This window comes from Tupaia chinensis, unplaced genomic scaffold (assembly GCF_000334495.1).
Source record: "Tupaia chinensis unplaced genomic scaffold, TupChi_1.0 Scaffold000382_1, whole genome shotgun sequence".
NCBI lineage: Eukaryota > Metazoa > Chordata > Mammalia > Scandentia > Tupaiidae > Tupaia > Tupaia belangeri.
This window is the reverse complement of record NW_006159884.1, coordinates 1,038,128-1,051,518: the sequence shown is the minus strand read 5'-3', so window position 1 is coordinate 1,051,518 and position 13,391 is coordinate 1,038,128. Positions and strand designations below refer to the sequence as shown.

Sequence of the window (13,391 nt, the reverse complement as noted above, 5' to 3'; positions counted from 1 at the left end):
TCTCCCTCTGACCTTATCTCTCTCTCTCTCCTGAGAACATGTACCCTTTGACAAATAATAATAATAATAATACTTTCTAGTGGAAATGAAGACAAAACAAATAAAAATATAGTATGTCGAATAGTAAGTGCTATGGAGAAAATGTGATGGGATAAGGGGACATAAAGTGCCTAGTGAGAGTGGTAGTAGCACTTTACATAGTTTAGTTAAGAAATTCCCACTGAGGAGGGTGGAGCTCAGCAAAGATATGAAGAACATGAGGTGGTGAGCCAAGTAGTTGTGTGAGCATGCATAGACTTCAAAGAAGCTAGAGTAGCTGAAGTGTAAAGTGAAGAGGACGAACTGGAAGAAATGAAACCAAGTGATATAAGCAATTTAAGACTTTTTAGGTCAGTGTGATCATTTGTTCTCACTTGGGTAATGCTATAGACTTGGTGCCAGAAAGACTAATTAGAAAAAATCTACAGACTATACTGCCTTAGCTGGAACAACTTGGGCCAGAGTGGTATGAAGCATATGAGAGAAGTTCAAAAAGTGTGGAAAATAAAATGGAAGTATGAGTTTATTTTAGTGTAATTTTTTTTTGAAATACATGCATAGATTTTCATCATATGTATTTTCCAAGAACTTTGTGATGGTCATCATATAGTTACAGTTTAAAGGTTTCTACAGATCGGTAGATCTCTGGAACACTGATAAATTTCCAAATTCTCAGTGTATTAATAGCGTGGGTTCTGTTACCCAGGGGAGTCATAAGAGTGAAGAAGAGAAGCAAACTCAGAGTACTCAGGACTATAATTAGGTATAAAATCTTGCTGCCAAATAAGATTGCAATGCTTTAGCTTGGGACACAAGACATTTCTTATAGTAGTCATCTCCTAAGATGGACCAGCCAAGGATTTAGGGTAACAAAGTGAAATACTCATAGATGTAATCATTTTTTTTTGTTCTAATACATAACAGAGCCTCTAGTGAGGGTTTACAGGGACAGTATGAGGACAATGGGCATGCACATTATAAGGATGGAGAGGTGTGTTCAAAAGATAAAGGCAAGGGACAATTTAGATGGCTTCACAGAAATTCTTAGAGTCAGCAAAGCATATGTGTGATTTGATTTTGACAGTGGTAAGGGTAGGCTAGCAAATCCTTCTTTACAACTCATCATTCTCTTAACTTGTGACCTTTAAGCAGGAAAAGTTGTCTTCTGTATAAGACTTCCAAAATACCCAACAATTTTTGAGAGCTATGGCATTTTCTCATATGTGAACTTAACCTGAAGTTCTAGTGCTAGGAGTTCTAGCTTTAGATCCATCACCTGCCTTGAAGTAGTATCAAACCAAAAGTGTGCTCAGGAATCGGGAGAAGGAAAATACATAACTAACTTATAAGCAGCCCTTCACTCAGTCATAAATTTCCATTTTACCAGATTGAGGGGGCAGGACAGCCTGATATGCTTAGGTCATTCATTCTCTTGGTTTCAAAAAGGATAGGGAAGGCAGATAAGGTTTTCACATTTTCTTCTTTCTGTGTCCTCAAAATAGTAACCATAAATTTCTTTAATGAGGGGCCAGCGAGTGGTGTGGTGGTTAAGGTGCTGGCCTCTCACATGGCTGATCACAGTTTGAGTCCCGGACCTGGTAGCTTGAAAATCACACTGGATTCTTGGTCTTGCATACCCCAAATCCAAAGAGCAGAATGGAAGAAGGGGTTGTAGCATGGTCATTCCCCCAGAAACTTGAATTGTAGTCATCCAAGCGAGAGTCCAGTTTTTAACCACCATACCACCTGCTGGCCCTGAGATAATATTTCTTTAAATATTACTTCTGTTCCAGTTTTCTCTCCTTTTATTCTGAGATTCCAGTGAAATATAATTTATCTTCTCACTTTATTATTTTTCATTATTTGGTATCCATTTACTACATTCCAGAAATTTTCTCCTCATCTATTTTCTAATTGACTTATTCTCTCTTAACTCATTTCAAATTTTCTGTGAAATCTATCTAGTGAATGTCATTTTACTCCTTAGTGTATGAATTTTCATTTTTATCAAATGTAACCATTCTTGTGTATACTTATTCTTTCTCTATTGAAATTTTCAATCTTATAATTTATTTCTTTGAAAACAATAAGCTAGATGCAGTCACTGATTCACATTAATGAAAAAGAAAATCATCCAGGAATGTGCTGAAGCCAAGTACCTTAGTCAGAAACCCCTTGAGGTAGGTTAGAAATTGTAGGCAGGGCTGAATTAAGAAGGTTTATGTGTGACGAGTGTGCTGGGCATTTGCTTTTCAACAATTCGGAGAGTTGACATGTAAATATTTTCTCAAAAATACTTCAAGCCATACTGTTTCTGCTGTTATAGAGTCACAAACAAAATTATACAAAATTATAAGAAATATTTTGAACATTATATTTGTAATTCAGTATTTTGAAATTTTGAAAGTGTTTATTAACTGTCAAGAACTATGGAGTATGAGCATTTTGATATGTAAGGTAAATGTGGGAAAATGTAACAATAAATAAATTAAATTTTAAACAGTTATATTCCTTATTTGCAATGGTCATAAAAGGGATCAAAGGTGTTAACTATGTGGTTTCTAATGGCAAGCTCGGTCTGATACGTTAAGGAATGAAACGATGCTGTGAAGATAAACAATGCAGGACAGGGCCAGTGAGTGGCATGGAGGTACTAGAGGAACTGGAGGCTTCAATACCATGCTAGGCACTTGTGCCTGTGTGTATGTGCTCAAAATCCCAAGAGAAAACTGAGCGAGAAGAGATTGAGGAATGGCTACATCCTGGGAGTGGGGAGGCGACGATTTAGAAGATTTATCACTTTCTCTCTCTCTCTCTCTCATGAGTACACACACACTACAGGAAAATAAAAAAGCAGTTTATTAAAAAAGCCAAAAGTGCAGACAAAATTATAGAAAGTATAAATATTATTAATGCATAAAGCCAGAAGCAGAATTAAAGTTGGAGCTTCAGAAAGTAGAATTCGGGTGAGGGGCTGCAGCATGATTGACCAAGAGGTGTGCTGTGTGTGTGTGTGTGTGTGTGTGTGTGTGTGTGCGCGCGTGCATGCACACGCTAACCTGATACAAAGGGCTAAAGATAAAGAAAACATGAGAGTTTGGAGTATCACACTAAAAGTATCAGTCTTTAGACATTGGCTTGCTGCAAGAAGTAGGCAAAACTAGATTCCAAATAAGGAGCCAAATTATTCTCATTAGTCTCAGTGCATTGGCATGTAGTCAGGGGGTTAAATATTGTCATCTATGGCATATATAATTTTCAAAAGAAAAAAAAGGTGGTATGAATCAGCACAAGACAAATTCAGAGTAATGTGGGAGCAATTCTATTGTGAGAGAAAGAAAGCTGGAGAAAACAGGGGTATATGAGCAGCCTTGGTATCACTCCCTCTGTTTCTGTCTTTGCTCCATGCTTTCCTCAGGCCCACAAACACAATACACCTAAATTGTCAGTTCATCAGAAGAACTTAGTGAAGGGCAGGCTATAGAACCAAGAGGTATGATTTCAAATTCTGTCTCTGCCATTGTACTGGCCTCGTGACCTGGACTCTGTTCATCTAAAAGAAGGGGATGATAATGATTATACTATCTCATAAGGACTAAGGACAGTCCAGCAATTAATTGATATGAAGCACTTAAAATACTGTCTGATGTATAAGAAGTTTTATTGGTTTTTAAATTTCATTTGTTTGTTTCTTTAAGAGTATTTTGCCTTAGGGTGCATGCATCCACAGGAGAGGGAGACAGAGACAGTAAAAGAGAAAGTGAGAAATCATCCCCCTTGGGGATGGCCACACAGCAATCCCTTCTCCTCCATTCTCCTCCCAGGATCTTGGGCACACATGCACTTGCACCTGCGTGATTTTTAAGCTGCTGGGTCCAGAACTTGAGCCACAGTCAGCCAAGTGGGAGTCCAATGACATAACCGCTACCACATCTGCTGGTCCCAGGAAGTTTTTAATTAATACTTATACCACAAGATTAAAATCAGGAAAAGAATCAGGATGGTCTAAGTTACTTCTTATAAGTGTCTGCCCAATGTACTCTGGTCCAAACTATCAATACCATAGTAAAGATTCCCAGGAACATAATAAAAAATGCAAGATAAATTTCTTACTGACCTTTAAGAAAAATTACTCTTTATCTGTGACTGAATTGTGTTTAATTCTAATTGATATACAGGGGAGAGCAGACATGAATAGAGAGAACAGAACAAGAAACTAAATATATACCTCAGGAACATTAAGCATTGGGGTAAAATGAGATCAAAACAATAAAATTCTGAAGAGCATGAACAGGAGTTCTTTTTATACAATCTGAAATTTTAGGATGACATAACACTTCTTGAAAACAGAAGGAGAAAAACATGAAGGCAAACATGCTCTTTGATCATGCAGGAAAATACTAACTCCACAAAATATTGCTATAATGGGAAAATTATCGCTCTGTAATTATAGATTAAAACCACTTCATACAAAATCCTTTCTCCTCTTACATTGTCCTATTACTGGGAGTCTAAATTTCTCTTAATTTTCAAATAATTGAGCAATAAATCCTGCATTATTACCATTGGCGTCAGAATGTATGACATCCACAAACTTGGCGTCAGTATAATCTAATCTGTTGTAAGATGGTTTTCCAGAGAATTTTGGCCCAGCAGGATCAAGACCTGAAAATCAAAAAGGAACTATCAATCTAATCATAGTTTACTACAGAGCCCATTATGTCACCCTTCTATTACATTATTAAGAAATCATCATTGGGAACCAGCAGTTAGCGTAATGGCTATGTCGCTGGACTCCCATGTAGTCGACTGTGGTTCGCGTCCCAGACCCGGTGGCTTAAAACTCACGCCGGGCGCGTGTGTGTGCGTGCCCAAGATCCCGAGAGGAGAATGGAGGAGAAGGGATTGCGGCGTGACCATCCCCTCTGGGGGGTGATTTCTCGCTTTCTATCTCTATGTCTCTCTCTGTCTGGTGAGAGCACGCGCCTTATAGCGAAAACCCTCTCAAAAAAATAAATAAAAAAATAAAAAATAAAAAATGGTAAGTGCTGGCAAGGCAGTGGTCAAAAGGGATCCTTCCTACATTGTTGGCAGGAATGTAAATTAGTGCAGCCACTGTGTAGAACAATATGAAGGTTCCTCAGAAACCTACAAATAGAATTACCATATGACCCAGCAGTTTCATTCTTAGGGATCTACCTAAAGGATAGGAAAGCAGTCAGAAAACGCTTGCACATCCTTGTTTGTTGCAGCATTATTCACAATCACTAGGACATGGAATTAACTCAAATGTCCAAGAACAGATGAGTGGATTGAAAATATGTGGCACATGTGCACTATGGAATATGACTAAGCCATAAACAATGAGACCTCAACATTTGATACAAAGTGAACAAATATGGAAGATTTACTGCTAAGTGAAATAAGCCAGGCTATGAAAGACAGGCATTGTGTGTCCCTGTTTATTATACACAGGGCGTCTGCACTCTGTGGCAGAATTTAAAAGACTGGAAGGTATAATAGCAGGGAGTGCAATTGTAGATACTATAGGAAAGGGTGGATAAGAGAGGGTGGGAGGGAGAGGATGGGAAAATACAGCTTTAGTTTAAACCTGTCCAAAAACACAGTAAAAGGTAAATGAAAATGAATGAATCACAAGTATCTTCATTATTTAAATAATATTATTACCGACCTTCTGATGTTGTCCAGTTAACTATACAAAAGATGATACAGCAAAATATTACAGAACTGTTTGAGCATTTTATTTAAGAAATAATGAGGAGTAAACCAGTAATAGCTTTATATTTAATAAAGATTCCTTTTTCTGAGGAAAAAAAAATGACTGAAGACCATCTGATCCTTTCTTGAATTCTGTGCCTTAGTTCATTCAGGATAGAGCTATGGATCTAAAATGCTTTGGGAGTTCCGAAGGTAATTTGGGGGATAAAACATATTTATTACTTATTATGATCTTAACATTCATTCCTCACAAGAGTGTCTCACACAATCTTAAAATAAAAATATATTAAAAATTCCATAGAATGTGTGTATGATTCGGGTGTATTTTATTCTAAATAAAAATTCTAGGCTTATCACTTTCTGGAGAGTATCATAAAGATAGAGAAAGAAATAGCATTCAATTCCTCCAGAACATCTATGCAATAGAGAAACAATGACCTTAAAAAAGATATTTAAAGTGTAAAATATAATGTTCATTCCAGGCCCTTCTATTATTCCATATTTTATTTGACCATTTGACTAAGTGAAGCATTCAATTCTCTCTTTCTGTAAGTTATGATGTTTCTATTGTAGAATCTCTGAATTTACAAATCTTTTAAGCCCTGATGCTGCCTGGTACATGGGGCCATTCAAACTAAGTGAACACGTGAGCTGCCCTCCTCAACATAAGCAGGAGTATGACTAGTTCAAACTGAGCGCCCGTGTTGGTGGAAGGAGAATGAGGTCTGGGTGTGACAGACCTCTGTGCAAGTCCTGGCTTAGCTGCTCCTTTCTGACCCTCCTGCATTGATTAAGTTAACCTCAGCTTCACACGTGTATCATAGAAATATTATTAAAATTGAAGTAAGTTAGGGTATACTTAAGGTTTGTAAAAAATCCTATTTATACAACTTATTCATCTCTCCCATTCCCCTTTAATAATATTTAATAAAGACTCTCTTACCTTTTACTAACACTTGGAATTACTATAAATCTTCTATGGACATAGATATCAATGACTGCTATTTATTTATTTATTTATTCATTGATTGATTGATTGATTGATTGATTGTGAGATTTGCTTGCTATAGGGTATGTGTGCCCCTCAGAGAGACAAAGAGATGGAAAGCAGACAATCACCCCCCCCGGGGGTTGCCACAATGCAATCCCTTCTCCTCCATTCTTCTCTTGGGATTCTGAGCATGCACTCACACACACACCCCCAGCGTGAGTTTCAAGCCCTGGGTCCATCACTTGAAATATAGTTGACCATATGAGAGTCCAGCACCTTAACCACTATGACACCTGCTGGCCCTTCAACTACTGCTTTTTAAAGAAGCTAAATTGGTTAGGTAAAGAGATTATCCCTTTAGTTTGAAAATCATTACCACTCTTAGAGGAAAGAATAAATATCCGTGCAAGCATAATTTGGTTCCTGAGCCTTCTGAATATAATGCATGATACTATTTATGACTTCACTAATTAACTCTGCAGTCACACTTGAAAACACCATTTTGTATACCATAAAGATGTACAGTGATTAAATGAAAGAAGGAAAAAATATGAGGGTATATGAGATCCAGAATCCCCAAACTTGGATACTAACTCCTGATTAATTTTTTTCTAGCATTTGTGTGAAATATTTTGTTTTATTTTGCAATTTCTTATTTACATCTAATTTACATTTAATGCACATCTTTCTGGGGCATGAGATGGATCTGCAAAGCATGCCTACAGTGCGCAAAAATTGAATGAAAGATACTACCACATTCATTGTCTTCAACGAGGATATACGTATCCTTTGATAGATGTATCCTTTGATAAGCCCCTAAGCTCACACTCACTATCCCCTGTGCATCCTCTGGTATCCACAGTTGTCCTTTCTGCTTCTGTCTTCAAATCTTTCCAATTCTCCCATAGGGTGCAGAGATTTTGTATGTATTGAGTGAGGACATATAGTGTTCAGAAGATATTTACGAGTCTACATTTACTGCAGCATTATTTTTAATAGCTAAGATATTGTATCAACCTAAGTGCTCCACAACTGATGACTGGAATAAACAAAAACTTTTAAAACATTAAAATGCATGAAGGTTTGTAAAAAAAAAAAATCATATACATGCATAGTTATATTGACACATTATTTTTTACTTAACACGCAACATTTTTCTCTTTATTTTTAAAATAATGTGTCCCTAAAATTTAGATAGAACTATAGATATAGATCTTTTCTTCTCATTTCCGTGAAGACCACTTTATCAAGAACTGAACAATACTTTAGCATCTAACTGAAACAAAGACTAACACAGAAACAAAGGTCTGTGGTAATTTTTATTACTTAATTGTTATACTTGTTAATTTTAAATGAATTAACATCTGATACTTAAAAGTACACTAAAAATTATTGTTACAAAATATTTTACCTGTTATTCTTCCCAGTTGACCATGAAACATCTTTCCAACAAATCCACTGATATGAGCCCCTAAGCTCACACCTATGAAATGAAAATTGTCAAGAGACGCTCCATGCTTCTGCAATTGAAAATGCAGTGTTACGATTTTCAGTTCAATTCATCAGAAATTATACCTCATACATTGACATCCTAAAATTTGTTTTTCATTATTGTTGTTTAATCCATGCTACCCACATAGGATCATCACTTTATCCAGAAGTTGGTACAGGTAGAGTTATTTTAAAAAAATGAATAGATTATTAGATAAAAATATTAAGATAATTTAAAAAATAAGATAGGTCACATCTAGAGATAGAATTATCCTTTTCCACAGACAAAGGAAATATGGCTACATGTATTAGTATATCAAAACTGTTTGTGGGAAAAAATGCATTTATTTTATTACTACATTGTGGTATTATATAGCACACTATATGCTGGATAACATGTATAATGTATAAGATTTTCAGACTTACCAAAAGATTTTGAATGTATCCATTTAAACTCTTGGCAACTTTTCTGGTGTTTTTAACAGCTCTATTATAAATAAAAGTTGTAGCACCACGGTTCCAGTCCACTACAATTACATTTATATCTTCTTCAGTCAACAAAACCTTCAGAAATTTCTGAAGCCATGATGGGGTGGCACCCATTGGTCTGTATCCATGGATCAGCCAGACAGTTTTCTTTTGTGGGTTGAAATTAACATTAAGTGAGTTATTGTGCTCAAACAGTGGCTCAGCACAATTTAGGTTGTTCCTTGTGTACATCATCAGAAATATTTTTATTCTAGGAATAAACAAATCTCTGAAAGAATCCTTTACAGTTAGCTGAGAGAATTCAAGGCATGGTCTTTTATTCTCTGAAATAAAAGGGGGGGAAAGGCAGTCAAGGTAAGCTAAACACTGGAGTAGTATTTGATGCTTGTTGCTGTTATAAAGTAACAGTTAAATTAGGAAGGTAGGAAGGATTTTATTTCATTAGAACTTCAGCATAATCTATTGAACAGCTTCTATGTTTGAAGTAATGCACTGATGTAAAAATATTTTCTGAACTGGAGTAATTAAAAAACTACAGTGGAAGTGGAAAATATAAACAAATATGGTTGGTTAAGTATTAAGAATTATTTATCTGTGCAAAATAAAAAATAAGAGCAGTGATTATGACTGAAATCAATAATATTGTCAAAGAAAGTTTTATATATTGCAATAAGAGTAGATAAATTTATTGTGAACTTCAGGAGAGATTTTACAGATGAGTATATATTTATCTTACTTGTGATTAAATGAACAGAAATCAAAATAATATGGTATCTTATTTTCCCTATGAAGCTTTTAAAACTAGAAAAATCTTTTTGATACCCAGTGCTAGGAAGGTAAATAAAACAAATATTCATATATGCTTACGCCCTCTGTTTCATGTATCTCTTTTATATAACAGTGAAAGTTCATATAATTTTTCTTTTGAGATATGGTATATATGTGTGTATCTGTGTGTTGTTATTTAAATAACAAAAATATTCATTTTTCTTGGTTTTCTTCTTAGAATTTGTGTTAATAAAATGAATATTTTGTATTAAATGTAAACATATTAATCACAGAGTTATGTTTTAATGGCATGTAAATATAAAACACCCTTAAAATTACCATTGCAGGGAGAGCTGATAGTGTAATGGTTATGTCACTGGACTTCCACATAGTCGACCGCAGTTCAAGTCCCAGACCCAGTGGATTGAAACACTGGGTGCATGTGCGTGCATGCCCAAGATCCCAAGAGGAAATGGGATTCCAGCATGGCCATACCCTCTTGTGGGTGGGGGAGTAGGGGTGATTTCTTGCTTTCTGTCTCTCTCTGTCTCTCTGGCAAGCACATTCATCCTACAGTAAAGAATCTCTAGAAAAAACAAACACAAACAAAAAACTCATGCTGGGTACAAGTGTGGTCATGCCCAAAATGCCAAGAGCAGAATGGAGAAGACATTGTGGTGTGGCAGTGTGACCACTCCCCCTGGGAAGTGATTTCTTGTTGTCTGTCTGTCTCTCTGTCTCTCTGTCTCCCCAGCGAACACACACACCCTATCGCAAAAACCTCTCTCTATAAAAAAAAAAGAAAAAATGTATCATTGTAATATTTTCGTCCACGTGTACATTGTATCTGTAATCTGTCTATTTAGCCTACCAGGAGCTAGGGCAGAAAATCGAATAACTAAGCCAGGACCAGAGCAATAGCTACAGCTTGGCAGGGACATCATGGCTAGCTTTTATTTCATTTTATATAGGTTTCCTAAGTCTGATTTTTTTAAATGAAAATGTATACTTGTATTGCTTATTTCTTAATATTCTTTAATTTGGTAGGACTATTTGGCAAAGCAGTTAAAAATACATATAACAAATTTACAAAAGGGTCGGTATGTTTCATTCTAGTCATTGCATATTTTAGAACCTATTCCAATAAAAAAACAGCAAAACGAACTAATGTATTATTTGAATACAGAGATAATACGCATTGCTTACAATGGTTCTAGTCGTGAAAGTACGCATGTGATAGTGTCCCAACTATTTATAAGAGGAAAAAGGAGAACGACAATGAGGGAAAAGTGAGACCTGCATTCAGCTCCCAGGTTAACAGCGGAGAGGTATCTGGACAAGTTAAACCTCGATACTCTGTTTATTCCATGTACCCTGGAATGAGGAAGTGGAGAGGAGGAACAGACTGAACTACAGTGCAATTTGAATGTTTGTTATACTGTGTAAATTGTGTAGAGAACAGTGTACCTCTACCTGCCAGCCAGCTAAAACTTGGATAAAGGCCCAATGTAATCAGTCCATCCAAATAGCTGATCTGCTACAAGACAAGGTGGATTTCACCTGGTACTAGAATGGGTAGTGAGGAATAAACCAGTAGAATCTCTATGACAAAATAAGAAAATAAATTATCACTCAAAACAATCAGGACAGAAATACTATGTATTGTCAGATATAAAGTCATTGCATAAAATGCTACAGAATCCTTATTAGAATGCAAGAAAATAAATACATCTTAAAAATAGGAATTGGATGTCAATAAGGGAAAGTTTATTAAATAAAAAACAACAGGGTCAGATAAAAAAAATAGGATAGTAAAAAACTCCAATTCAGGGAAATTAAAAGTGTAATTACAAAATAAAAATCCATGTAAATGCCAAAACAAACATGGAAAGCCCTTTGGGCGGTAAGAAATGAAGACCGAAGGATATTAAAATGATAAAGGGACGTATAGACATAGCAGGGTATTATGATTCAGAATAAATGCTGTTGTCACTCCTCGGTGTGGGAGTACATGCGGGAGAGGAGGTGGCAGCAGCTAGAATAGCAAAGAAAATAATTGCACACAAGCATTTGAAACTGATAAGAATCACCAAAATCTAGAAAAAAATTCGTTCGTCGGACTCACCGAGACACTTCCTAGATACTGGTTTGGATTTCAATGAAAGAGAAAAACATCCTGAAAATATCAAGGCAGAAAATCAAGGTCACAAACAGAGGAGTGAAATTATAGTGACTTCGTATTTCTGCTCTAAAACAACACATCAGTCACATACACCTGTAATGAATGAAGGGGAAACGAAAGGGGTGTGATATTTTATACCTTTCCTACAGTTCATTTCTCATAAATGACGTAGTACCGTTCCTGGCATCGTCCCTCTTAAATAAATGTTACCTTAGTGAAGCCAAGATTCCTAGAAACTCCCAGTATAAAAAGACTGAAAGTGAGCATGGAAGCATGTTAACACTGATTTAAGTTGAAAAGTCATAAAGCTGGGTAAAACATAAGTGCAATATCATAGCATAAAATAAGGACAAAAAAAATTTTAAGTAATAAGCATTTTAAATAAGTAAAATAGAAGTGAAATACTCCCTATTTCACATCAATAATGATTATGGTATTAATGATAAAACACGGGACCAGCAGTTAGCGTAATGGCTATGTCGCTGGACTCCCATGTAGTCGACCGCAATTCGAGTCCTGGACCCAGTGGCTTAAACTCACGCTGGGCGCATGTGTGTGCGTGCCCAAGATCCCGAGAGGAGAATGGAGGAGAAGGGATTGCGGCGTGGCCATCCCCTATGGGGGGTGATTTCTCACTTTCTATCTCTCTGTCTCTCTCTTTCTGGTGAGCTCATGTGCCCTATAGTGAAAACCTCTCCAAAAAAAAAGAAAAAAAAAAAAGAGAGAGAAGAGAAATGATAAAACATTAGTGACTTATGACTGAAACTGAAAGGTTGGATGGTATAACACCAAGGAGGGAAACTGAAGATACTAGAAACACTATCAGAGGGGGTGGGTAACAGGAAGGGAGGGAAGGGATCAAGGGAAAAAATATAACAGAAACAATAAAGAAAAGTTATCTTTGATGATGATGTACATGGTTATATTTATAATTTGATTAATATGCATAGTATCCATGGTGGGAAAAGCTATTTTATATTGTGTAAAGATGTACAGTGATTAAATATGTACAAAAAAAGAAAAGGGCATTGCTAGCCCATTATATAACTCTAAAATGAAAACAAACAAACAAGCAAAACAAAACAAAAACAAACAAATCAAAAGCTAATAGAATGATTATCAAAGGTGCATGATATAGTGTACTATTCTTTGTTGGTGGTGGTGAGTAAGTTTATATTCTTGATTTGATTATCACACATTGCATGCATGCTTTGAAAAACTATACTATACCCCACAGATAAGTACGATGATTGAATGTGAGAAATTATAATAAAAAGTAATAAAAAAGACATAAGAATGAATTAATTAAGAAAGTATAAAAGCATCTGCTATCATACTATGAATTATTTCCTAATATTCTAATTAAACAATGAGAAAAAGATAGATGGTACCAGCAGATGGTGTAATGGTTACATTGCAGGATTCCCACATAGTCCACGTGGTTCAATTGGTTCAAGCTCCAGACCCAACAGCTTAAAATTCATGCCAGGCACATGTGCATGCGAGCCCAAAATCTTGAGAGGAGAATGGAGGAGACTTTGTGGTCATCCCCCTGGGGGGTGAATTTTTACTTTCTGTCTCTCTGTATCTCTCTAGTTCCCTGGTGAGCGCATGTGCCATATAACAAAAACCTCTCTTTAAAAAAAAAAAAAAAAAAAAAGGAAGGAAGGAAGGGAGGAAAGGAGGACGGAA

At 36.0% G+C, this 13,391-nt stretch overlaps 1 protein-coding gene across 2 annotated transcripts in view; it reads right to left on the bottom strand.

Annotated features, from left to right (window-relative positions):
• Positions 1–13,391, bottom strand: part of LIPI (lipase I) — a 57,885-nt gene that overhangs the window by 33,129 nt on the left and 11,365 nt on the right. The window contains exons 2-5 of one of the 2 annotated variants that reach the window (XM_006153592.1): positions 11,643–11,693; positions 8,687–9,072; positions 8,181–8,289; positions 4,603–4,704 (exon numbers count right to left, since the gene is read on the bottom strand). In XM_006153592.1, coding sequence (XP_006153654.1) covers positions 4,603–4,704; positions 8,181–8,289; positions 8,687–9,072; positions 11,643–11,693 — 648 coding nt within the window. The remainder of the gene's footprint in view (positions 1–4,602; positions 4,705–8,180; positions 8,290–8,686; positions 9,073–11,642; positions 11,694–13,391) is intronic. The other variant, XM_006153593.1, reaches the window with a different exon arrangement.